This window comes from Misgurnus anguillicaudatus, chromosome 11 (assembly GCF_027580225.2).
Source record: "Misgurnus anguillicaudatus chromosome 11, ASM2758022v2, whole genome shotgun sequence".
NCBI lineage: Eukaryota > Metazoa > Chordata > Actinopteri > Cypriniformes > Cobitidae > Misgurnus > Misgurnus anguillicaudatus.
The window spans coordinates 14,019,626-14,047,582 of record NC_073347.2 but is presented as its reverse complement, the minus strand read 5'-3'; the positions used below and the strand labels follow the sequence as shown (position 1 = coordinate 14,047,582).

The 27,957-nt window shown below is 35.0% G+C and overlaps 1 protein-coding gene across 1 annotated transcript; it reads left to right on the top strand.

Annotated features, from left to right (window-relative positions):
* Positions 1 to 20,949: 20,949 nt before the first annotated feature.
* noto (notochord homeobox) lies at positions 20,950 to 23,186 on the top strand. The gene is made up of 3 exons (XM_055170964.2): positions 20,950 to 22,421; positions 22,516 to 22,703; positions 22,807 to 23,186. The coding sequence occupies exons 1-3, from the start codon at positions 22,049 to 22,051 to the stop codon at positions 22,999 to 23,001; spliced, it is 756 nt and encodes a 251-aa protein (XP_055026939.1). The 5' UTR covers positions 20,950 to 22,048; the 3' UTR covers positions 23,002 to 23,186.
* Positions 23,187 to 27,957: the final 4,771 nt, after the last annotated feature.

Here is a 27,957-nt window from a genome sequence, read left to right as displayed (position 1 = left end):
CATACAAATGATCAAAGACCCTGGCAGCTGGTGGTCAACAGAACAGAGCAGAAGAATGTGAGCGGGTGAGGGACAGCTGAAGACTTAAACACAGAAAGTTTCATTATGCATTATAGGAAGTTACGCGTTGTAGTTTTGATGACAATGTTTAATGTCAAAACACAGGGATTTGCGGTTTAGGATACGGGGATGATCTGCCAAAATAAGCATACATGCATCATTTTCCAGATTTTTTTTTACATTAAAGTAGCAAACCGTAAGCAAGTGTCTTAAAGGTCACCTAATATGGCAATTTTTTAAGATGTAATATCTGTCCCCAGAATGTGACTGTGAAGTTTCAGGTCCAAATACACTAGATTATTTATTATACCATGTTAAAAAGTCCCATTTTTGGGTGTGCAGGAAAAAGTGCTGTTTTGTGTGTATCTCTTTAAATGCAAATGACCTGCTGCTTCTTTCCCTGTTTACTGTTATCTTTTGATCGTTTTTAGTCACGTGACGTGGTTGGCGTGTAAGAACGCGGCAGTTTACATTGGGTTCTCCATAGAGAGACAGCACAAGCCAGTCAATTTTTTGTGATTATTTAAATAACCTCTTAACCAGTGACGGTCGGTGACTTCTTTTTTTCGAGGGCGCTCAATGCGAAGTTCGTCACAACATGTATGTGTGGTACAACACGTGATGCACATGGTTCACATGACGCAACAAACACATATTATGAAAACACAAGCAACACACATGACACTCCTAACACTTATTTTGAATCTGGGCCCCTCGGATGAGCAGTCACGAGCCGCCACTGCTCTTAACAGAAGAAAAATCAAGATATGAACAAAAAGTACACGTTTTGGGCATTTGTGATTATACACAGCACCCGATTCCATATTTTATAGTCACTAAAAACCATCAGATCAATGCCAGACCTCCACTTTGGCTACGTGTATTTCGTGGAAAAGCAATAAAGTTCAGTCTGAACACAAGTTTATTACTCTTCGTACAACAAATGATTTAATAAAGGTGCAAAAGAATTTGCAAACAAAAATTTGCATTTTCACTCCTTCACATCAATTTTGCATTTTCACATGACAACTTTTTAGCTAACTTTAGCAGTTAGTGTTAATAAACACTGTACTTGGTTGCCTCAGTACGCGAGAACAATTTAGGAGAAAATTATATGATTAATGGATAAAAAAATACAATGGTTAAAGGGACACTCCACTTTTTTTGAAAATATGCTCATTTTCCAGCTCCCCTAGAGTTAAGCATTTGATTTTTACAGTTTTGGAATCCATTCAGTCGTCCTCCGGGTCTGGCGGTACCACTTTTAGCATAGCTTAGCATAATCCATTGAATCTGATAAGACCATTAGCATCATGCTAAAAAATATCCAGAGGTTCGATATTTTTCCTATTTAAAACTTAACTCTTCTGTAGTCACATTGTGTACTAAGACCGACTGAACAATAAAAGATTTTCTAGGCCGATATGGCTAGGAATTATACTCTCATTCTGGCGTAATAATCAAGGACTTTGCTGCCGTAACATGGCTGCAGCAGGCGTAGTGATATTAAACAGCGCTCAAAAATAGTCCCCTTGGTTACTTTCAATAGCAGGGGTCTATTTTCGGGCACTGCGTAATGCCATTTTTAAAAAAGGGCCAATGTTTATCATTACAGGGTAGGTGTACACACAGGGGATACACAATTATGCTCAAAACAACATAGAAAGTGAATTTCTTATATTAGGTGACCTTTAATGATTCAATGGTTCATGATTTACTGAACATTTTTGTGTCGTTTTATATAGTAAGGAATTAATGAGTAAACATTCATAACCAAAATGTGTTGAAAGGGAAAATTACATAAATAACTGCACTCATTTATTGAACCTCCTATCATTCAAAACCTGTATATGTCTGTGTATCACAAAAAAAAAATATATTTTGAGAAATAATTTAGTGTCCATATAGAATGAAATGTTGTTGGGTCACCTTGTTCTTCATAATATCTTATTATGTGTTCTGCAGAAGGAAGAAAGTCATACAGGTTTGGAATGACATGTGGATCAGTAAGTTCATTATTTTTGGGATCTCTTTAATGATTACAAGAGTTTATTATTCCTTAAAAGCAAGTTGCACGTAAAACAATGGGAGTAGGATGCATGGAGTATGTGTGCTTATGCAACTGTGTGGATACCACACCGAGATCTTCTGTGGGGGTCCTGTGATGCATATTGACAGTCTATAAACACTGATTGTCTGCATTTGAAATGCATTTAGTGATGCCTGTACTGAAATAAAAAGGCACATTTGCAAATCCTTGGTACAGCCCAGACTATAAGCAGTCTGTAATGGTGTGTGAAGTGCTCCATCAGCAGTGTTGATACAGCCTTGAATATGTGCACGACTGTGTGACATAAACAGTGACAAACACTTCTGTGTGTAAACACATTTGTATTAGAGTTTGGCGTGCACTGTAAACTGAGCAGGTTATTGTCATTAATAATCTATATCTCACCTGCTGATCAATATTTCATTATGCTTGTCATTTGATACTGAACTGTACTCACATCAGTTGTACTGGACGTAATTTTCCTGTTTTCAGATATGTTGCTTTCACAACTATTCATTATGGCTTTGAGCTATATAACATACAGTATATTTTAATTTATTGTATGACAAAGTATGACCCTGTCTGTGAAATCCAGGCTAAATTGACATTTATTTATACAATTATGAGCATCAAGGTATAGGAAGCTGTTTTTTTCTAAACATTGATTGGTTGTATTTCCACATAATGTCCTTTACATTATGTAAGATGGTTTTACTTAGAAAACAGTAAATCACAAAAAAATGACTTCCAAGTAAAAATATTCCAAGATCTTAAAAATTGCAATAAAAAAGTTTTTCTGTATTATATGGCGTGTCCCTATATAAAGAACTACAGTTAAAGGTTGTAAATGTTCTCACAAAATGTGATATTGCACAAAGGGAACTTAAGTTGACACATTGTAGTGCTTTAATAGTAATTTTGTTCATTCTGTGAACATATTTAACATTCTAGACTCATATCATCACTGTAAAATAGGTAAATGCCCATTCTTCTTTGCCAAATGATTAAATTGTGACAGATTGTATGAAATGAATAGCTTTTTGTTCAGGCTTGACACATAATTTGTATTGGCTTTATTTTAGGCTTTCAGTTTAGCCATTCAGTTTTATACAAATTTATTCAAACGAGAGGTATATGTCCTGATATGCTTTCTATGAGGTTACATCTTTTGCAGGTCGTATCACGTCCACTGGAAAACTTTCTACCTCACATTCCACAGACTCACATTCACCCACATGGGGGATGTACCTGTTGGTCTCTTTTACTGCCTTGTTTTTCTTACCAATGATATGCTAATAAGCCCATACATCTCATTTCCACTATAGGCAAATCTGCATCTCTGATATTTCAGCTCAGATAGCTTTATCAACAGCAGAAATGACAATAAAAGCACATTTTTACTTTTACAAATTTTAATTAAACCTATTTAATTTTATCTAAAAACACCTTATTATTTTTCAATTTAAGAATTCAATTTAAACTGTAATACAAGGGGCTCAGGGCAACAAGGGGGCCTCAACAGACTTCCAAGGGGACCTCAAAAACTTAAGACAAAACAAGCATTAAACTAAACTAACAACCAATAGTTAAACAACCAATACGTTAGTGTTATGTTATTATTGTACATAGAAATTGTCAATTGTTGTGGTCAAAAAGCCAAGGTTGAGATCCACCGATATACACCATACTCACTGCGATTAAAAAAAACGAATCATTTATTTTGCAAAGCAATTGGATTAATTTATTTTAAATTTAGAAAATCATTCAATTTAATCTGTGTATTTTCTGTTCATTCCATACTGGTTTATATGTTTTTTATTCTTACTAAACTGTGAAAAGAATATCCTAAGAGCTTCTTTATCTCATCTACATTTGTAAAAGTCACTCCGGGGGGAGAAAAGATGCTTTGGATTTGGATAATATTTGGATTATATATCATATTTTAACATGATCAATAAGGGAATAAGATGCCTTATAATTCTTGTAACTGATTCCCTGCATTATAATTTTTATGTAGTCCTGGTCAGGATTATTGGTCAATATGAGCAAAAAAGCCTGTTGCTTGATCTTTAATTTTAAAATTCACAAAAATCTAACCTTTCACTCTAAAAAATGCTGGGTTGTTTTTAACACAGGGCTGGGTCACTATTGGATAGAACACACTGCCGGGTTAAAATGACCCAACTGCTGGGTTATTTTTAACCCAAGTGCTGGGTTGTTTCAAGATGGTTGATTGACAATAGCCCGGCAGTTGGGTTGAAGCGGCCCAGCGGTTGGGTCGTTTTGACCCGGCGGTGTGTTCTGTCCGGTGGTGGCCCAGCCCTGGGTTGAAGACAACCCAGCATTTTTTAGAGTGTTCATTGAAGTAAAACAGCTTGGTGTCATTATTAAATAAGTAAGGAATAATTGACACCAAATCCATCTCGTGTTTTAAAAAAGTTTTTTACGTATCATCTGACAATAGAACCCTGTCTTGTTGAGGCCTAGTGTCTAGTAAGTTTGTTTTGGATAAGAGCTGAGATTGTCCTCCTAAAACCCTTCCGAACAACTTGTGGTGATGCTGTTTAAATTGAATTCTGACCCTAACTTAACTTATTTCTTAAATTCTCCAGTTGTGGTCCTTGAAGATTTTCTGGCCGCTCTAACTCTTATCCTCACTGTGCATTGAGACAATATAGACATAATTCCTCTTCCAGGCAGATTCATAGCATCTCCTGTTAAAGACATATATTACCTTTCACCACTAGAGGTAAAAAAACAACAATGACATTAGCATAGCTTGATGATGCTGCAAAAGAGCATGCTGGGAGTTGTAGTCTTCAGCTCAACTGCCTATGGAAATCAATTCAACAGCACTCACATATCATATGACATCTTAGTTATTGTCCTAAATGTGGATGGTTAGAAAAGTTAGATTTTTGTGATTTTAAAAACAATAAAATTAAAGATCAATAGAATAAATAATGCAGATTTATTTTCTTTATTTGCCAGTAATTCTGATAAGGACTGTAACTGGATATGTTAAATAGCCTGGATATTTAAATAAGCTATTCTAATTTTAAGTTGTTTTAAAGCTTAGTTTTTTAGCCCTTAGAACCTTGTTTGGGTTCTCGAGTCAATGTCTAACCATAACAGCCTTGACAGTCCAATAAGATTGAGCACACTGTATAGTTTCAAACTTAACTAGATTTTTAAAAACTCACAGATTGATTTTTCTTCTCCACTTTGTACGTATTTATTATGTAAAATACTAGTGTTAGTCATTTAAAGGAACAGAAGGCTTAGAATTCCTACATGTATCTATAGAAGTCATATTACGCTCAAACTGACATTTTAGATTTGTAAAATTTTTCCCAGGTAAATTAGTGTCTGTTAATCTTTTCCAATTGTTATATTGGCGTGTCCTGCTAAATGTGCTAAAATAATAATTTTTGTAAATTGAATGTCTTTTAAATTCGTGTATTCTTGTTGTTGCTTAGCAGTGTCTTTACTCCCCCTGCCGGTGACTTTTGCAAATGTAGACGAGTCTCTTTTTTATTCTTCTTAATTCTTTTTTATTTTATTTTTTTTAATTGTTAATGGAAACTAATCTTAAACTGTAGCCTCTAACCATTCACAGGCTATTCACATATGAGCTAGGAGCTAGGACACATAAAAACATATTTTTGGACAGGTAGGTCAAATAATAAAATCAAAGTATGTGGTATTTGGATGGTTTATGATGAATCTATGTTCCAGTAGTCTCTAGTGATTCAATGAGAACAAGTCTGCTATTACTATTGATAATGTCTTGTGTATTTGTTTACAGTAGTAAACGTGTTAATAGTGCTAGTAGTTTGTCCTATATTAGTTAGGCTATTGTTTAGTTTTGCATGAATTATAAAACTTCTCAGTATCTGGGAAGTAAAAAAATACCCTTACGAAAATTACCCATGGTTTTACTACAGTTAAAACCAAAAAAACATGGTTACTGTAGTAAAACCATGGTAACCACAAACCACAAATTCAAAAACTACAGTTAAACCATGTTAGTGTAGTAAAACCATGGTTTTGCTGATAGTAATCAATACACCAAAAAAACAAGATTACTACACTTTTACCACAATAAAACCATGGTTAATTTTCATAAGAGTTTGACACATTTCACAAGTTAGTTGTAATTGATGACTTTATGATTCTTTTTCTGGAATGTAATTCTGGCTCCTCTGATGTTGATTTTGCAATAAAATTGATTATTCTATTAGGGAAATTTCATTTACATAAATCTAAAATACTATCAACAAAACCTGCATTTAATCTTTTTTGTATAGATTTAAAAATTTTCAATGAATCTCTTAAAACAAATCTTAAAGATAAGAAAAAGAACAAAACATCTATTATACTGGGAAAAATCTTAACTAGTTTATGATGATCTGGTTCATGTGGCTATGTAAAGGAAATGTATCTTTAATTTTATTTTATTTTTGATTGATTTTATTTATTTATTTTTCTCTGTGTAAACTATGTATGTTAATGTAGTAAGTTCTGTTATGCGTATCCCCCTGTTATATATGTTATGTAATGTTGTATGTTTTCTTTTCGGTAATGTTTAGTGAACATGCAATAAAAAAAATCATAAGAGTAGTAGTTATTGATTAGTTAAAAGCGAACTACCACGTTCATCTCTGAGCTACTTACTAGTTAATCAGAGTTTCTTGTTAGTTACTAGATTATTAATATTGCATTACTCATTTGTTCCTGTGTAGTTATTCATTAATAATGGATCAGTATTCTAAAGTGTTACCCTTTTTATTGCACAAAAACTTAAATGTATATCTAAAATGCACAATTTTGATAGCTTTTCTGTTTCATAATAGACTCTATATAAGTTTTCAGTTCTCTAAAAATATTTAAAAAAAGTTAAATTGATAAATATGAAACTTAACCAAGGTTTATAATGTATGCCTCAACTACCAAGCTTTTCTCATCATAGCACTGTGTTACAGTGTAAAAGTATATATAGCATAACTTTAATGTGTTATACAGTGACTTTTACTAAAATGAAAAGTAAAAAATATAGACCTCAATTTGTATTTAATAATATATGCTTATCTGTAGCTTTATTTGTTTTATTTTTTTCAACACACAACCTATTTAATATAAAGTATTTCTTGTAAATTACGTCTTTATTTTTCTTACTCCTGCAACCGCAGATCTCGCCAGTGGGTGGCAGGCTTGTATAGTTCAACTCTGTCGTAGGTCTTACTGTGACCACGACGCCACCAGGTGTTTTTAAAAGGTATTACAGCAACCGACAACAAGTTTGCAGACGCTACCATCTAGCGTACATTGATGGTATGTTTTTTTTCTTTGCTTCTATACAGCAGTAGGCTATGTACCCTAGATTTAGACGTCTCAGCATTTGGTCCATGCCAAAGACGTGTAATTGTGATTCTGAATGAAAACGATGAATTCAATGCTCAGTATAAAGTGATGAGCAGTTGGCACATCTTTAGATCTTTTACACTTTGGTGTTACAGAGGTGAAAATATTGTTTAATACATGTTAATGTGAGAAACCTGGTAGAAAAAGCAGACTGCAGTTAAATTAAAAAAAAAACATGCAAAATCATTATACCGATTATTATTATTCAATATTATTATTATTTTGTCTTTTAAATATTTATTTGTAGGCCTACATGTATTTATTTATTTATTTTTAATTTTTGCACTCCAAGTCATTCATAAATAGTGTTCCATATCTCGAGGGTTTTCAAAGTGGGGTCTGGGGCCCCCTGGTGGTCTGAAATCAGTGTCTGTTCCAGACAAATTTCACTAGGGGGGCCAATGAGGGGGCAGTGTTTAACCAAAGGGGTACATAAAAATAGGGCTGTGCAAAACTATCGATACAGTTAACTCTCGTGATAATTTTTTTCCACAATAGTGCATCGATATTTCAATCCCTACTATCGATATTTTTAAAAATCAAATCGACCTCCTCTGTCGCCGCTGTAAGTTGTTGCTGTCCAGTTGTCTGTCATATACGGCCATTCGGCCAATGTTTCATAAGTTAGCGAAAGTGAGAAAATGGCAGAAAATTAAAAAACACCTGCACCTTTCAAAGTCGACATGTGGAAGCACTTTGGGTTTAAAAAAAGTTTTAAAAAAGTAAACTCTATTTTTTATATATATATGAAAAAAAGAAAAAGTATTGCAATGTATCGCAACGTGCAGCGTATTATATTGAATCGTGATACATTGTATCATGACTCATGTATCGTATCGTGAGGCCCTTGCCAATACCCAGCCCTAATTAAAAATGGCAACAAATGATATTTAAAGAATATAGGGGTGGTTACAGAAATTAGTTTAAGCCAGGACTAGGCCTTAGTTTATTTAGGAAATATAACTAGTTTTAACAAACAAAACATAACTTGTGTGATTTTGAAGCAAAACAAAGGGCACTGATGTATTTTAAGATATGGCAGTGCAAGTTGAGGCTGAGAGTGAAAAAAAATCAAAGGGTCTATAAATTATAAAACTGGGGACCATCTAAGGACTGTGACATATCACAACACAAACTGACATAAACCACTCGCTAACTTCACACAAAAGACCCTCTCTTTCAGAGCCCAGTAAACTGTTCCTGTTGCTAACTGGGGTCCATTGAGAATGATTTTGGCTGCACAAGTAAAGCTAAACTATCTGAGCATAAAAAACAGTAACTATTATATTTTGTTTTGTTTAATTGAAACATTGACGGAGATTAAAACACCTAAAATAACCTTAAACTAGTCACTTTTATTAGAAATGTCAGCTTTGTTATTGTTGATTAGGCTTTTAAAATAACCTGAAAAGTATGTTGTTGAATCCAAATGCAATTTGAACAAAATGACCCTCTGTTTAAAAGCAAAGCACAGAAATCACATTCACATAATTCAACTCAAACACAACGCCTTAATAAAGTCTTAATTTAGCCCACTAGGGGGCAGCAGAAACGCGTGGGATATTTTAGTTTGCATGAAGGCCAGCAGAAGGATCACACTCAACTATTATACATGTTATACACAGGGATGGGCAGTATTTCAAATACATGTATTTAAAATACGTATTTCAAATACAAATATTTTGTATTTTAAAGCCTTTGAAAAAAATGAAATGTAATTTGTATTTAAATACATTTAAGATGAGTATTTTTGTATTTTTAAAATACTCAAAATACTTTGAGCCAGTCAACCAGTCAGGGTGCTGTTTTCATGCATCAACTAGTTCAGACTAGACAACAGAGTTCAGGTAAGCAAATATATCTGTGCAGCTTTTAGTGGGCAATAATTGAAATGTTGGAGTGGGAAATAAAGCAAAGGCGATTGAGTTATTGGGTGTGATGTGATTTGTGTTATAACTGTCGCAAAAGGAAATTCAAATTCACACTTGCACGTTGGCAGGTAGTTGCACGCTACAGTTGCACTTGCACATTGCACGACTGAGACAGAGTGTTGAACGCTGACAAATTGGCCTACACTTAAAGGAAAACCACTTTTTTTTTATATTTTACTATGTTCTTACCTAAACTTAGACAAATTAATACATAACTATCTTTTTTCAATGCATGGAGAAAGAGCACATAGTTTGCAGCATTTTGACCTCAGCGCGCAGTAACATCTTCACAGGAGTAATGATGTTACTGCGCCAGAGGTTAAAATGTGCTGCAAACTAAGTGCTCTTCCGCCATACAATATAGTTCTCATTTTTTATTCACTTAAAAATCACGTTTTATTTTGTGCCATCATACTTACTTGTGTAACTATGTAACAGTCTTTAAAATAGGGAAAACATGGAAGTGTTTGGTGGCTTCTAAATTCATCCCTGTTTGGATCCTAAGGAATAAATGGGACTAGGCTAAATGCTAACACATTCATGACATGCTGTGCAAAGATTAAGTGCACATACAGTATTGAAAAAAGATAGGCATTCATCAGGTAAGAACATAGTAAAAATATTGAAAAACTGTGTTTAAACACATAAAGGCTTTTATGCTTGACGTGCTTTCCATTGTATAATTCTGTGAAATGACAGAGGGCGACTCATGAGTAGTATTAATAATATATAATATATAATAATATACAATATTGTTCTCAAAACCATCAAAAAGCAGCAATGAGAGGAATTAGTTTGCCGAATAATTTGTCTTGTGAGACGTTTGTAAATGCATGGATTTCTTAACATATAAACTGATTAGGTTGTGGGTCATTTTGACGACACATGAAAACGTTTTAATGATGTTTTTATAAAACATCACTTTACTTGAAAGGGAGTTCAAAAGGCTGACATGACACATTCATAATCATAACATGACACGTGTCATGAATATGAAGGAGATTTTATGGATGTTTATGACAACTGTCATTAAGTGTCATTTGTTCAATGATGTCATTATTATTGCAAAGATGACATTGTTTGAGATGTCTTTGTTATGACAACTTGACATTAAAGCAACACTATGTAGTTTTTTTTACCTTTAAATAATGTCTCTAAAATTATTTCAGTGATAGAACAACTTTTAACTGGACAAATTGTACTGTTGCTGCAACCTGAGCAGCCTCCTAGCTGCTACAAGCACACTCTGAAAATGTCGGTGGAGGGTAGGAAACACAGCCCCGCCCCTCCCCCTGCCTGCAGAAGAGTGTCTGATACCAGGCACTGTTGCACTTTTCAACCACATGGGGGAGCTGTAAGTCATTTTTACATGGAAACTACATAGTGTTGCTTTAACCCATACATCATAACTTGCCATGACAACTTGACATTAACCAAGACCACATAACTGACCACTTTTTACCAGTGATACAAATATAATTTGTCATTAAAATGTCATTAAGTGTTAATACTCTGTTAAATAGTTTTTATAACAGCATCATTAATATTCTTTATTTGACCGAGTATTAATAATATTTGACATAGTATTAACACTTAATGCCATTTAAATCATGGTTTAATGTAATGTTAACCCACAAAGCTAGGTAGTTTCTTAAGTTTGATAATTATTGTTTATAATTTATAACAAGTTGTGTTGTATTGGTTTATGTGTCAAGTTGTCATAACAAAGATATCTCAAACAATGGCATCTTTGCATTAAAAATTACATAATTAAGTAAATGACACTTAATGGCAGTTGTCATAAATGTGCATAAAATCTTCTTCATGTTCATGACACATGTCATGTTATGATTATGAATGTGTCATGTCAGCCTTATGCACACCCCTTCAAGTAAAGTGTTTCCAAGTTTTTTTTCTAGTTTTTTATTTTTTACAGTGCAGGGGAAAGCAAGAGGTACGTAAAATAAAATGAAAGTTTCTACGCAGTTGCACACATCTAAATGCTTTTTGGCATTCAGAAATAGACCCAGATAGATTTCAGCCTAATAGGGATACTTGCACAGAATCACAAATTTCACATGTATTTTGTGTATTTTCAAAATACAAAATACTGTATTTGTATTTAAATACATTTTTCCTCACAGTATTTTGTATTTGTATTTAAATACATTTTTCGACACAGTATTTTGTATTTGTATTTGAAATACATTTCCATGTATTTATGCCCATCTCTGGTTATACACAGACCTACTCTAGCCTTTGTGTAGTTGATCTCCATGGTGACAGGTCTTTGATCTTGTCCTCTGATGAGGGACACTAGTAAAAAACAGTGTACTGCCTTTGTTCTCTTTGGTAAATTGCATTACAGCAAGTACAGACCTAACACAAATGCACAAGAAGCCTGATATTATCTGTGTTTAGTAAGCAGCTATGTGTGGATACCTGCTTGAATGTTTGAAAACAACCATGAGATGTAGTACACAGACTGTTAGGAATTTCTGAGCAATAATTTCAGCTCCGATGACCACACAGTGACATTTTTGCAATTCACATCCACATCAAAATGTAATAGTTGAAAAGATGGTTTATTTTGTGTTGACAGATTAAATGCAACCAATGACAAAAAACATAAAGATGAATTGCAAATGAACCAACCATTCCAAATGTAAACACATGTCTATAAACTTCGCATATTATGCAGGCTGAAGTATTTGAATATGTTTACAGCCTTTGTAAACATATTCAGCTAAGAGAGTTTCAGTTCAAATTATTTGTAATGGTTGGTTAAGTTTATAAAAGTGTCCCAAAGTTGTCCCAAATGGATTAAAAGGCATGTGGTTGAAACATGCTAAACCTTGTTATGCATGCAATAATGGCACAGTCTGTCCAGTTTTTATTGTTGTCTATGTCTGTCTGCCTCTGGTACAGCTAAGACCGAGTTTGTTTACATACATGACTCTGCTTGGTCACAGTAGTCAGGCATTCTGACACTTTGTATTCACTCTCTGTGACAGGAAGTGTAAACATTGATCGAGTGTCAAAGTCCAACCCACCAATTCTCACCTCCATTAAAGAGTGTCACCTTGCATAACTTTCCCAAATAACCCCCTAAAATGCCCCGTATAATTCCACTACCCCCTCTAAAATACCACCATAAAGTGCCTCCTTCTACTCGAGACCACCTGCGTGGTACTTGGAAACAGGCTATCGATAGATCACACTATCCATTATTGATTTATTGAGATTACACCAAACATGACATTCTGTTGCCACAATGTTCACCTCAAGTGAAAATTTCACACCATCTTACACTGCTGTGTAAAAAGGCACGTCAGTGATTGTGACAGATAGGCTTCTGTAATATATGACAACACTTACTGCTGAAGGCTGCAACTTTAATAAACAGACATTATCAGACTAATACACATTTATAAATCATGTATAGTTTCATGTGAAAAATAAATAAACAAATAAGAGAGCTGTATAGTGGTCAAAAGTAATGTCTGGTGGAAATTTGTGCAATATTTGCTTTTACTAGCCCTTCAGGTTAGAATAAAACATCAATAAATAACGTGTATTGTACAAAACGGGAAAAAATAATTTGGCATAAAGGCAAACCTCAGCGTATTAGAGAATCTAGGTTGTCTTCAAATACAGAATAAAAGGAATAGAAACACTGGCTCAATGGTAAAAAACATACACTGACTACAGCTTTATTTGTTTATTTATTTTTTTTAGTCTTCACAAAGTTGAGCTTCAGTTTATACTCCAAACACACCAATTCAAAATGCACGCAAAATTTTTAATGCATCCTTAATAAAATATTTTAACGTGTTACACACTGAGCCATTTTTCTGAATTTCCGCCTGAATATGGCATGCCCAAATTTAAAAGCCCCTTATAACCAATTACAGTGGAGTAAATGTAAAATTTTGATGTCATTTTACAGGAAACCCCTCTAAATTTTATAAAACACTGTTGAAAGTGTTGGTTGTATGTGTTGTCAGTCCTTAATAAATAGGCGCTTTTTGATTTTTTTTCAAAAGTCTGTCTTTGAAAGTGTATAACTCTGGCCCTGAGTGCTCCCGAAACCTGCACAGAGTTTTGTTTGATTCCAGCTAATGCCTGTTTAAGACAAAAGGAAATTTATCTTTGTCATAATTTATGCAAAAGTTATTCTATTCCAACTAAAGGGAGGAATAATACCATTTTTGTAATCAATTTCCGCCTAAAATATTTGAAGTGCTCCCATAACCATGCAGTGGAATAAATGCAATATCTTTATATCATTTTACAGAAAACCCTTTGGAGTTACATAAAAAGCTGTTGTTTGTGACAAATATTGTTATTTATGTTTTTCATATGATGAAACACCAAATTTTATTTTGTATGTTGTAAACACTGTCTATGAAAGTGTATATCTCTGGTTCTGTGTGCTATAGCAGACTGCAGTTCTGGTTGTTAGCAGCAGCCGACAGTAAACACCCAAAAAAAGAATGATCTCTTTAGCATGTCGAATTCAAAAGTTATTCTTATTTTACTGAAGAGTGTGAAAATAAATTTTTCATATAAAAATACTTTTTTTGTTTTGCACATATAATAAATAGCAAGGGATTATTCATGCACACAACCAAAGAAATGCTGTGAATGTACTAATTTTTTAGAGTAGGACCTAAAATAAAAGATGTGTAGCATTTGTGGCTATCTGTGCTATCTGAGGCAGTTCACACTTAAGTTTCACATATGTTTACAAAAGACCATTTTTTAGCTCAATATTCATTCGACGATTGTTGGATATGTGTTGATAATAGAACAAAAATATGATGTAGCCTTATTCCTGAGGGTGAGAGATTTCATTTGATAAAAGACTTGCCCATGTTTGTCATATTTGGAAAAATATGAAATATGTGAATATTAAATATAAAAAATATGGGGGGGGGGTGATAGTGTAAATTAAGTGTAAATTACTTTCTTACAGTAAAATATATCTCAAAGTGATGCATATCTGCAGAAAGTAGAGACTCTAAGCTTTAAAACAGTATCTCATATGTTGTACTGGGTCCATGACAGACCATTAAAAATTAAAGGAATATTTTATATTAAGTCATTTTGGACCCTGTACTTTCCCCAGAGTTTTAAAGAGCAAAGATATCAATTGTTCAGACCTTCATTACTGTATCTGTAATAAACACAAAACATATAATACTTGTGATATACAGGAGTTTTTTCTAAAAATAGCCTCAATAAAGGCATATCTCAATTTAAGTTCAAGATGGATTGGTGCACTTAACTTTATTTAGTGAATGGTTATAAAATGTCTACTGTTTGATCATGTTTGTTGAAAAAACTAATTTATAATTATATAAAATTTTTGAGTAATGCAGTAATATGCCAGTAGTTGATTTTATTTATTAATACATGGATTAATATTTTACGGTTCTGTAAACAGAGGATAAGAATTACTGTGCGTACAAAAGACAATTTGTGATATAATGATTTAATATATTATTGGATTAATAATTCTAAAGATATTTAAATGTGATTTCACTATTTGGTTCTATTGACAGATGCTATATAATTTGACGTATGTATTGCACGAGTTTTACACTTCGTGCTATTTATACGCATCCTCAGGAGACTGGGTAGGACACATTGTGGGGCATATTATCAGGCTTGGTTGGTTATCATAATGAAATCTGCCATAAAACCCTAACAGTAGACCTAAAGAAAATATAAAACACAAAGCATTTCATTAACAAGAAAATGTTTAAGATAGCATACAAAAATATTAACTTGCCATTCATAAATGATATTAATAATAAAATATTTTTAAAACATTCCCTGACATTGGTAATAAAAACCTCTCCTATCCCGAGAAAGTAATTCAACCTTTAATTAAAAATCTATTCTAAAATTGTAGAATAGAAATCACAAAAATAAAGATTTGTGCAATCATTAAATAATTTGAGCAATTATTTCTACTCTGATGGATTAATTTATGAATGATTTAACAAGTCAATTGAAGAAAACAAACATTACACGTACATAACACATAGTAACTAATGCAAAATCTTTTTGTTAAAGTGAAAAGGCTTTTGTGACTATAGCCAATGTTCTTTACAATATAAATGGAAAATAAAAAAGTAAAAATAAATAAGGAATTTCCTTCTTTAATTCTAAGAATGTAAATTTCTTCACAAGTCTTTGACCTAAGTGTTACTGAAAACAATGCTACAATCTGATGATCCTGGTTTCTAGGCAATCACTGTTAAAAAAGCAATCAAGTGACCTCATTAGCCTTCAGTTACATCCATATTCTATTGTTGTCATGATGAGCAGACAAGACTGAGACAAAGAGCTGGAAGGATAATGGGACAGTAGTTGCATGGGCAGAATGATTGTGACAATGGCCCAATGTTTTTAAACCCTGCAGTCCAACAGAGAGAAATCAAGACATCTGAAATGGAGATCAGTCTTGTTAAAGATGCACTAGTCACGACCGGACCATCAGAGCAAGGTGGGGTCAGACAATGTCAGACAGCCAGAATACACACTCAAACTATCACTCTCTCTCTCTCTCTGAGAATAAGACCTTTCATAGTAAAAGAATCTGCCGTGTGTACTAACATTTCTCCTGGTTTTACTGCAAATATTATAAACTGAGATTATTCTCAGTCTGAATATACCGTATATATAATAAAGTCAACACAGAGCAGAAATATAATAAACCAGCTTTGCACTTGCACCGAAACACATGACTGTGCAAATGCATACTGCTGTTTATAAGCATATTATATTATATATTAGATGAACTAAAGGTTGAATTTCTTGAAAACGTAGAGAAAGGTAGTAAGGTGAGATCAAGAAAGAAAATGCACAAAACAAACTAGAAAGTTTAGTTTCACTCCCCGCAGGCAAAAAACCCCAATGCAGGTCCAATACATCATAACAGCAGTGAGATGTGTATTAAAGCTAGACGTAGGTTACCTGGTCGTCCTGACAAACCGCTTGAAAAGGTAAAGGTGAGATAGATAGACCAATCTGCCATTATTATTCCTTCACGGCGCTGATGGTCCCTGCAACAGTGAAAAGAATAGTAATGGTCCATTCATGGGTATTATGCGACTCCTGTGCATAGGAGTTACCTTGATGTTCATTGACATGGTGAGGTAATTGGTCAGTTTTCACCTCAGAGGTAATAATCTTAGTGTCATTTGCCTTCATTATAAAGCCAAACAAAACACTATTATATTAAAACAATAACAGAACTTTATAGTCGCAAGACAGAAACATCTCTAGCATGATAAATTCAGAGTTATATATACAATAAGTCTTAGGCCACCAGCCTTGTTGTTTTAGCAAAGTTTTAATGTCCATCAATATTTATTTTTCACTATTTTTTAAGATACAAACAGAAAATACAGGAAATATGTACACAAAATTAATTCAGAATTAAATGTCTTCTTCAGGCATCAGTCAGTATTTAGTGTGACCTCTCTTGGCACTAAACACATCTTGAGCTTTTTTGAGGAGATTGAAGTCATTCGATTAGAATTAGGATTTCATTTTATTTAGGTTTAAGAGATCCTGCAGCTGCCGCTATTGCTCAAGTGAAAGAGGAGTTTACCCTAAATACTTGACACTTCAGCTTATACTTTTATACTGTTTTTAATCCTACATACACATTTTCTGTACTTTCTGGTTGTATTCTAATAAAGAGACTGAGAAATAATTATATATGATCACTATAACATTGCGAAAACAACGCATCAAATGGTAGCATGGTGCCCTAAGACTTTTGCACAGTACATAAGCAGATGCACAACCAGATGATTTTTTTCTTTCAAAGAAGAAAGACAAAGTGGAAAATAAGCTGTTTTATCCTAACCCAAATGTTTGCAAAGTACTCAATACTATTTTTTAAGAAACATATTAGTTAATTTACACAACAGATCAAAACAATATATATAATTTATATCCTCTAAAATGGTGGGTTACTTTCAACCCAGTGTTGGGTCAAAAATGGACAAACCCAAACCTTTGGGTTGTAATTTAACCTATGCTGGTTTGTTTTTATCCCTATGTTGGATCAAATATAAACATTTTGGGGTTAATTTAATCCAATGGCTGTGTGTGTGTCCCTTTTTGACCCAACGCTGGGTTGAAAATATCCCAGAATTTTTATACAGTAATATTTAATATATAGTGAATTGACTTATTTTGCATATTTATGGCTTTTTTATGTAAGAAATTGATATTTTTTGTTTGCAGGATGCTTTGGGTGGTGTGCTGAGTTTCAGTTGAGTTACAGAAAAGGATGTTGAAGGAGGGGCAGCCACTGTACCCCATTATGACTATGAAAAGGGCCACCAACACAAAAAGCCCATCAGTGTATTCTCTGTCTGGCTCCAATACACAAACTTAAACTCATCCTTGATTTTGACCCAGGTTCATGTTTCTACTCATGCAACATGTTTGAACAGTCCTCTAAAACAGATATAACATAAGATATAAACAAATATATAGATAAGATTTACTACAATATAACAGTATTGTGCACTGCAGTGGAAAATCTCCATACAGTGAAAAAACATTGTAAGGATGTTATTGGGCTCTAAAATAAAAATACAACCTGTCAGAAAATCCCGTCACTGTTAGAGATGTAAAGCAAAGATGTATTTTTACTAAATAGAGAAAGGCAGACAAAGACAAACATGGCTCCCAAAAGAAGAATGAATCTGTGTTCATTGTGACAGTGGTGAGATCGAGACAGAGACACACTTTCTCCTTTACTGTGATAAATATAAAGAGTTCAGAGTGAAACACTTTGATACAACAGTTTCACAGCTCTCAGATTAAATGAAGATGTTACTGGGGGAAAAAAGACACCCGTCAGCTGCTGCTAAATTCATTTATCAGTTACCCTTTCAGAAATAGTTTTCATGTGCCTCTGTTAAAAATTTACATTTGTATACTTCAAATGTTTACATTGCAAAGTTTATTTTATATTGTAAATATTCTCTGATTCTATTATATTTGCAGCAGTAGTACTTCATCCATCACCCAGCACCTTAGCTTATTTTCATATGATTTTAAGATCTAAATTCTAAAATGAAATTATTGTATAGTGCAGTCGTCTCCAAGATGGTGCCTGCGGGCACCAAGTTGCCCCCATGGCGTCTGTGAGTTGCCCGCCAAAGCACATTCTATTAATGGCCTCAATTTTAATAGTTATTTATCATGTATTTTTTATATTACACTGTCAGAAAAAAAGGTACAAAACTGTAATACAATGTTGTACCTTTTGAGGTACATTTCTGTTCCTTAAGGATCTATTGTGTACCTTTAAAGGTACAGTTAACTGTTTTGTACCCCTAAAATTTAACTGGTACAAAATTGTCCTTTTTTTTCTAAAAGTGTAGCGTGGCTTCTTTTATGTATGTTAACATTTTAAATAATTATAAAACATAGTATCAATTTACACAAGTAAAATAATATAATATCAACAAGTAAAAGACAAAGGTTTTGAGTAGACTAGGCCTATATGGGTGATTCTCACGAAAACTTGGTTTTAAAAATGTCAAGCATAAAAATGTAAAAATTGCTTAAATTTACTTTTTTTCCCACCAGACATTGAAAAACAAAGTCTGGAGTAAATGGGAACATTAATTTAAGAACTTTTACTTATCATTTAACACTTTTTGTAACATAATTTAAAAAATTAGTCAACACTGACATATTTTCAAAATGACATGACAAACCTGAAAGAACATAATTTGGAGATTCTGCACATGCATTTAAAATCAAAGTATTATGCTTCTTTTAATTAAATTAACATTTAATAAGTATCTGTTGCGGTAATGAAAATCAAAATGTCGTGTAAGCATTCTGACAAGACAATATTTCAAATTAACTGTAAGAAAATGATCTTACCTGGTAGCCATCTTGAAGTAACTGGTCCATGTGCTTGGTCACTCAAAATCAAACTTTATTAAAATTCTGTATGTGTGCTTAAACCATGGTTCTCAAACTTTTTCAGCGTGCGGCCCCCCTTGTGTATGGCGCATTCCTTCGCGGCCCCCCCAAAGAAAATTTATGACAAGAAAAAAGTTTTAAAACTCAACTTTTAATTAAACAACACATATTAAATGATATGAAGTAGTGCTGTTGGTTAATAGTCTTATTTTTTTTAAGTCTAATTGCACAGAATTCATGATAAATTAATTTATTTTATAAAATGTCATAAAACTGGGGCCCCGGCCCCCAGTTTGAGAACCACTGGCTTAAACTGTTCTCAAAAAGTGTTGCGGAGGATGAGAACATCAGGCATGGACACATCATTTTCCTAATTTTTCTTCATTATTATTATACATGAATAGTCAGTAAATATTTTTTTCTGTCATCTAAAGTAGTCTAGCAAAACATCAATTTATTTTTTTTCTTAATATTTTTGTGTTAATTTGATTAAATTACAACATAACGCATGTTCAAACACAGCCGGACACATTGCGGTAATGAGAATTTCAGCAGAAAATGAGATAAAATTTACAATTATAAATTCTTATGTTGAAATCACACATTGTGCAAGGTAGAACACATTATTTTGTTAATTCTGATGCTTTTTAATGTTACTATATTACACATTTTAAAGCTAAAATCATTAGTGCCGTGGTGTTTCAATGGTTTCGTGAGAATCACCCATATCAAAAAAGTAGCCCTCCAGATTGTTTTATCCATTGTGGTAGCCTTTGCTCATAAAAAAGTTTGGAGACCCTAGTATAGTTCAAAAAGGAAGACCTTTGTGGAAACAAAAGTGTAAAAACTGTATACCTAAATAATTATATATTACATATAATATGTACACTTTAAAATGCTGTATACTAATGTATATATGTGTGTTCATGTATACTAACAGTGTTGGCACTACAGAGGTCATAGGTTCGAACCCCAGGGGTCACACATACAGCATACATTGAACGCACTGTACTTCGCTTTGGATACAGACGTGCAAACACTACTGTCCAGATGTGCTGGCCGAGACGTGATGACTAAACGGTCATATGTAAACACCGCCTCGCTCGGCGTGAATCCTTTCTTTCAGTCCCGTTCAGAGAAACATGTTAACAAACAAGGATAACTTGGCCTAGACGGCGAGGGTCTGCGTACGCAGTGACGCACTGTTTGCGCGCTTCATTATGCGCTTTGGTGTCAGGTGCGCTGCTGTAATTAGAAAGCTCGCGGCTCAAAGGAAGGTCTGTTTGACTGGGCTTTAGCAAGTCCTCTGTAGTGTACTTCTCGTATAGCAATGAGCACGGAGAGTTTGCAGAGCTGCCTATAATCCTCTCTTGAAAGAGCGTTTCTTTGTTGTAAAGCAGTGTTAAAAAGCAAATCACTTCCTTTAGTGAAGCCGCTGCTTTTCATCTGTGCCGTTTCATGTCCTAATTGAGAACCAGTAATGGGGGCTCTCTCTTCAGATAAGTGATTTCCCCTATCAACATCAGTCTTTAATGATCATTGTGAATTACTTTAATGAGCATTTATTAGGCAGCTCATAATCATTATACTTTGGCAGAAATAAAAACTTTCAAATGGGTAAAAATGGGAAACGCATTAGGGTCACGTATTATTTACGCATCAGCTGGGCGGAAATGTTCAATAGATTAGGTGCTCATCGCCCAACACTAAGTAGAATCAGCGGGTTACGCACTCGAAGTGAGAAAACTGAAGCCCAGGTGCGGCAAATCCTCCCTTCAATTTTCAAGCGACACCAAAACTGGCAAAACACAATTGGCACAGGGTGCAATACGCGCCAACGCCTGATTGAGGGAGGAGAACTGATCAATGTGTTTACATGAACTAGAGTTGAGGAGATCTGACTATTATACTTTCATTTGACACCTTCAGACTGAAACTGGAAGTGAATTGTAACATTATCTTGCTATGGTCTATATGTCCCAACTTATGAATTAGTTCACTAACCATGAATAAAAGTGATTTACATTTAGGTGACAATCTGGAGCCTTAAAGAAAGGCAATTGGCTTAGATTAAGATATAGAGGCTAGGTTGTAATGTGATTACTGGCTCGTATTTTTTCCTTTTCTTTGACCTCCGCATGTGAGGCTATTTGTTCCGCGGTGTGGCGCATTCGGCGGTACCCTTTGAATGTTCAAACATAAAGTATTAGATGATTTGGGGGACATCAATGCGCTCTACTGTTGCGCACAGCCATGCAGGAATTTGTAGTAAATCTGGACCTCCTGGCTCTCGGCTCTTGACCCCTTTTCTATGTTTCTGGGCCACCTCCGGGGGCATGTATTGGAGAGGGCCATTAGGATATTTGACAATCTCAGCTTGTTACAACTCCATCAGTTAATTGGATCCCTTGTAGCGCCGCTCGTTTGACTCATCTGCCACTTAAAAAGACAAAAGCGCACTGGGGGTCGTTCACACCTCGCGTCTCTGAGCAGGTATAAAAGACCCGCGGCCTCTCCAAGCATCATTCCACTTCACTCTTCGGAAGCCTGAGAAACATCTCTGCAGCGGATAAGACATTTTTTTTGCCTTTTCCTAAACTCAGAAGCCATGCAGATGCCTGGACGCACTCACGAAACTTTTGGACACTCCATGCGTCTACACGCAGCTTTCTATCCGGACTATGCCAGTAACGCGTGCCTGTCCAATTCTTCAAAACCGAATACGGGGAAATCATTCACAATCGACGCATTACTGGCCAGGCCTGATCATACAGAGAAAGAGAGGACACATCTCTATAGGAACATAAACAGTCAACCTCAAGTCTCGACCACGGCGGTCCCTTTTGCGGCGCACATGTACTCGCAAATTCCACAGTTTGCGTATAACCAGGGCATTATGCATACACAGACCGGGTATCCCGTTTTCTGTTATCCACCCTATAACTACCAGACACCGTGTCGAGGAGCTATGTACGCACAAGGTATGTATCACCACAAGCGTAATTGTCAGAAATGTATAAAGAAAAGTCCAGGTTAATATAAGGTCCTAACCAATCAATCTTTTTTTACGCACAGATGCAGTACTTGCGAAAGCTGGAGTGCACTCTCACTACAAACACAAAGCTGGAAAATCAAAGAGAATGCGCACCAGTTTCACCAATGAGCAGCTGTCCAGACTTGAGAAAGAGTTTGCGCGTCAGCAGTATATGGTGGGATCAGAGCGCTTCCTCTTGGCGTCTGCTCTTCAGCTCACTGAAGCACAGGTAAATACACATCAGTTAAAACGAATATGAATTTAACCTAAAACCAGGAATGTCTAGCACCCCGCACAGTTCAAACACTTATCCAATATGTTTTTGCTTTCAGGTTAAAGTTTGGTTCCAGAACAGACGCATCAAGTGGAGAAAACAGAGTCTTGAGCAGCAGCAAGCCAAACTGGCCAAACTAGGCATCACAGTGCAGCCAAAAAGCCCAGGATCACAGGGCAGAGAGGACGAGGAAAGAGATTTTACTGAGGACTCTGATGTCGACATTGACATCGATGATTCACTTCAAGACTGAAAAAATCACATCTGCCTTTACTATTCCACGTTTTGTACATATTTGTTTTTCACAAGATGAAACAGTCTACTCTATTTGTACAAATATTTAATTAACAGATATATATTTAAGGTGTTTCGTTTATACACCATTGCTCTTATAAGGGTATCTTTGATTTTTGTTAAAAAGCTTGTATATTGATGAAATAAAGGAAATATATTTTTAAAATTGATCAAGTTTTTCTTAACCTTTCTCTGAAATTGTAATGGAAACTTCATGGTGGTTTAAGGCGGCTATCACTTGATAGTTCAAAATATTTTTTATTCATAATTTATTATAATACAAATATAGCAGTATTCTGTATAATTCAGTGGGCCTATCTGTGACAAAAAGTAAGAAAATAAATATTACGATTACACTAATTTTAAAAGTTAATGAAGATTCAGTTTAAGTTAATTTATTATGCATTGAGTGGATTATTTCACATACGAAAGCATTTGTAAATGCACGTATCTCAGCAATGAAGCGGTAACAATCCAAAATAATACTCATTAAATAAATAAAACAATGCAATTAATCTGAGCAATTATATATCCAAATACACTCATAGTTCATTTAATGAAAAATACACAACATCAAGTGTGTTGTCTTTAAAGGGATAGTTCACCCAAAAATGAAATTTCTGTTATCATTTACTGACTCCCATGTTGTTACAAACCTGTATAAATTTCTTTGTTCTGATGAACACGAAGGAAGCTATTTAATGGAATGTTTGTAATCAAGCCCCATTGATCGAGATTTCCATATATTCTTTTTCCTACTATGTATGGGGCTCACGAACGGTTTGGTTACAAACAGTCCTCTAAATATCTTCCTTCGTGTTCATCAGAACAAATACATTTATACAGGTTACAACATGACAGATTTTCATTTTTGGGTGAACTGTCCCTTTAAGAGGACAGTTGGGATGATTTTAGGATGAGTATATTACAGCTGTATTTCATTATATTTTTAGACACTTCACCACTCATCTAAATAAAACCAAGGGTTGCCTATTATTTAATTCTACATAACATTACCTGGAAAAGCAATGAAACAAAGAACTTAAAAGGTTTAAAATAAAAACAATTTAATACACCCTACACAGCTCTGCCAATGTTGTATCTCAGTATGTATTACAGAAAAATCCAACAAAGTATTGGAGTATCAGTGAAACTGTGCTGAACTTTCTGATGTATTAAATTTGTACTAAAGTATGTTTAAGATCACAAAAAAGAGCTTATCTGAGATCCAAGGGCAGCAGGAGCCAGGTAGTGTGTCTCTCTATTGTAGACAGAGCCTTTTAGGCATGGTTGTGTCTTCTTGTTGTCTCAGCTCTGCGACAGACTAAGACATGCTAAAGCCCGTTAGCATGGTGGCTTTGTGCAGTGGCTGGCCTAATAGCCTTGATAAGGATGGATTAGTAATTCTCCTCTAAGAACGCATTGATTACTAGTTAACAAACTCGTCACAATGTTTCTGTTCCACTCTCTTAATCCAGTTAAGCCCTAAAAGCAAGAACACAGAAGGGCCAAAGAAATCTTCTCAAAAATAATGTTTCCTCATCAAATTAACAAAGAATCAAACAATCAAAGATAAGAGCAATTAAATCTTTGAAGCTTGTATTGAAGTATTGCAATGTTATCTTTATGGCTGTTACAGTCACAAAAACAAGTCTGGGGTCCAAAAACTCTAAACTGGAACCCTACTGTATTTTAATTTAGCATAAAATAAAAGAAAGTGTGTTATAACATATATCTTAACAAAAATTTGGATTAGAGTCATTAAAATGTATTTATGTGTTTAATTAAAGAGAAATGCTCATGATTAGTGGCTTTGGAGAAGAATAAAGCAAGAGCAGTGTCATGGAGACCTCCTTTCCTTAATCCTAAATCCTCTTCAAACAAGTTCTCCTGATGGCACGAACAGTACATAGATACATAAAGACCAAGAGAAACAGAAAGACAAAAACTGGACAGACAAAGACAAAAGTGATGAGCAAAATAAGAGATTAATAGAAATCTTATGCACATATCTCCGGACATGCTTGGATATATGCGTGTGTTTGTTTATGTATGGACAAACTATCGGTGATGTGATCTGGTGTAATCTCACAGTGGGGCAAGATGTCCAGCAGGGAGGGGAACCCTGGGAAAAGCCACAGGACAGAAGCAGCAGGAAAAGGGGAGGGGAGCTCACCATTCCAATTAGTCATCGCCCCCCCTCTATGCCACCTCCAGGGTCTCAGTGTGGCACCCCACTGCTAGTATTAGCACAGTGTCTCACTGGACTCTAAGGATGCATCGTACTGTTATCTGAAAACCAACCAGTAGCTTACAGCAGTTCCCTTCATGCTCAGAAAACAGATTTAAAATCCTGGATCAATGGATAAAAAGGTTAATAATCCTTACAAGCAAACAAAAAGGTGAAATCGTTGTCCCCATGATTTATTCATTTGTGAATGTATTTTAGTTTCAATTAAAAAAAAACTTGCTTGTTTTTAAACTCATAGCAGGGTAAATAAAAGCACAAACCCAACCAATTTACTTAGAAAATGTTCATATTTGAAACAACCCAGGACAGATCAATTTAAACCCATCGTGTGGGTTCGTCCATGACTCAACAGCATTATGCAATAGATTAAAAGCTCAAGGTGTCAAATAAGGACAAAGCTACAGAACAGATTTGAGTATTTTAGCAAGGAAACTGTAAAACCTTCAGTTTTGCATTTTATTTGCAGTGAAATGTGCGCGCACTCTATCTAATGGTCATTAACATTAATCACTAGCGTTTGAAGTACACGCATGCTATTGTGTCTTTGTGAACGGTTTAGTATTGTGAACACAATGACTTCTAACGCGTTGACTGAAAGACGGACTGAAAGAAGCACAAGGCGAGGTCCTGTTTTAAACGAGCACTTTATGCTAATGTGACACCCAATGCAACATTTCAATGAGGCTTTTTTACTCAGGAAATTGAGTCGTTCCTGTTTTCCCAAGCTTTCGGAGAGAAAACAACGACTATTAAGACGGAAGTAGCCTAACGTTACCTCTCCAAATCAAAGACAATTTCGGAGCAGAATGCGCGCAGCACGACATTCCCAGAGTAAACACTGAGGAATAAATAGCTATAGGCTACACGAGTCTGCAATGCAATCGATTTATTCATCTAACAATTGTTACGTGTATAACAAAACCAAAGACAGGATGAAGAAATGAGTGTGGTAAGCAGGATGCGTGCAATAGTGCAGGTGGCAAAACTGTTTGACTTGACACGCAGGTGGCAGTAGCGCATATGTTTGTGACTTTTCCCAGCTCATTCAGATTGAGTGAAAATCTGCAGCTACTTAATGAGAACAGATTAGCTGAACACACCAAGATAATGTGAGACAAAATAGTCAATTAGCCGTTTTTTCATGGGTGAAAGTGTGATCGCGAACACAATTTGACAGGCCAAATCAGATTCTTTTTTTTCAGAGTTTAATATTTTCATGAATCAATTTCATAAATATTTAAAATTACCACATTCAGTTAGTTTGAAAAAAGATGATTATTACTCTGTAAGACACGTAAGCATACATTTAAATAATTCCCATTGATTTATGCTGTCAGGATGTTCAGCATTCAATAGCATGCTTGCTCATACTTTCCTACACTATTATTTGTACTTTCTGTTAAATAGAAATACACTGTAAAAATGTAATTATATGACAACATTCGCTTTACATCACTTAAAGGTGCAGTGTGTAGATTTTAGCAGCATCTAGTGGTGAGGTTGCGAATTGCAACCAACGGCTCAGTCCACTGCTCACCCCTCACTTTTGAAACGCATAGAGAAGCGACAGTAGCCGCCACCGGAAAAACATGTCATCGACAGAGACATCTTAGTAAGAAAAGTTTATCCATTAAAGGAATAGTCTACTCATTTTCAATATTAAAATATGTTATTACCTTAACTAAGAATTGTTGATACATCCCTCTATCATCTGTGTGCGTGCACGTAAGCGCTGGAGCGCGCTGCGACGCTTCGATAGCATTTAGCTTAGCCCCATTCATTCAATGGTACCATTTAGAGATAAAGTTAGAAGTGACCAAACACATCAACGTTTTTCCTATTTAAGACGAGTAGTTATATGAGCAAGTTTGGTGGTACAAAACAAAACGCAGGGCCCCTCCAAGCGGATTCAAAAGAGGAACTATATTGTATGGCGTCATAGCACTTTTGGGAGTACTTCGACTCGCCTGAAAAGTCCGCTCCTCTTCTCGCTCTCATAATGGGAGAGGGAGGGTGTTACTGCGCTGAGTCGAAGTACTCCCATAAGTGCTATTACGTCATACAATATAGTTCCTCTTTTGAATCCGCTTGGAGGAGCGCTGCGTTTTGTTTTGTGCCACCAGGCTTGCTCGTATAACTACTCGTCTTGGATAGGAAAAACGTCGATGTGTTTGGTCACTTCTTACTTTATCTCTAAATGGTACCATTGAATGAATGGGGCTAAGCTAAATGCTATCGAAGCGTCGCAGCGCGCTCCAGCGCTTACGTGCACGCACACAGATGATAGAGGGATGTATCAACAATTCTTAGTTAAGGTAATAACATATTTTAATATTGAAAATGAGTAGACTATTCCTTCAAGGGCTTCTGTAGAAACATGGCGGCACAAAATGGCGACTTCCATGTAAGGGGACCCTCCACGTATGTAGATAAAACGTCTCATTCTAAGGTAATAAAACCATAACGGTTCATTATAAAAAGGTCTTTATATACCCCTGATAATATAGTTTTGTATATTATTTTGCATTTCTGTCAAGAGATCCTTTTAAAAATTACACACTGCACCTTTAAACTAAAGTTAAACTAGTTACGCAACTTTACCTGTTTTTATAATTATAGTCAAGATTTAAACTAGTGATTTGAAATGCCAACTTAAAGGGACAA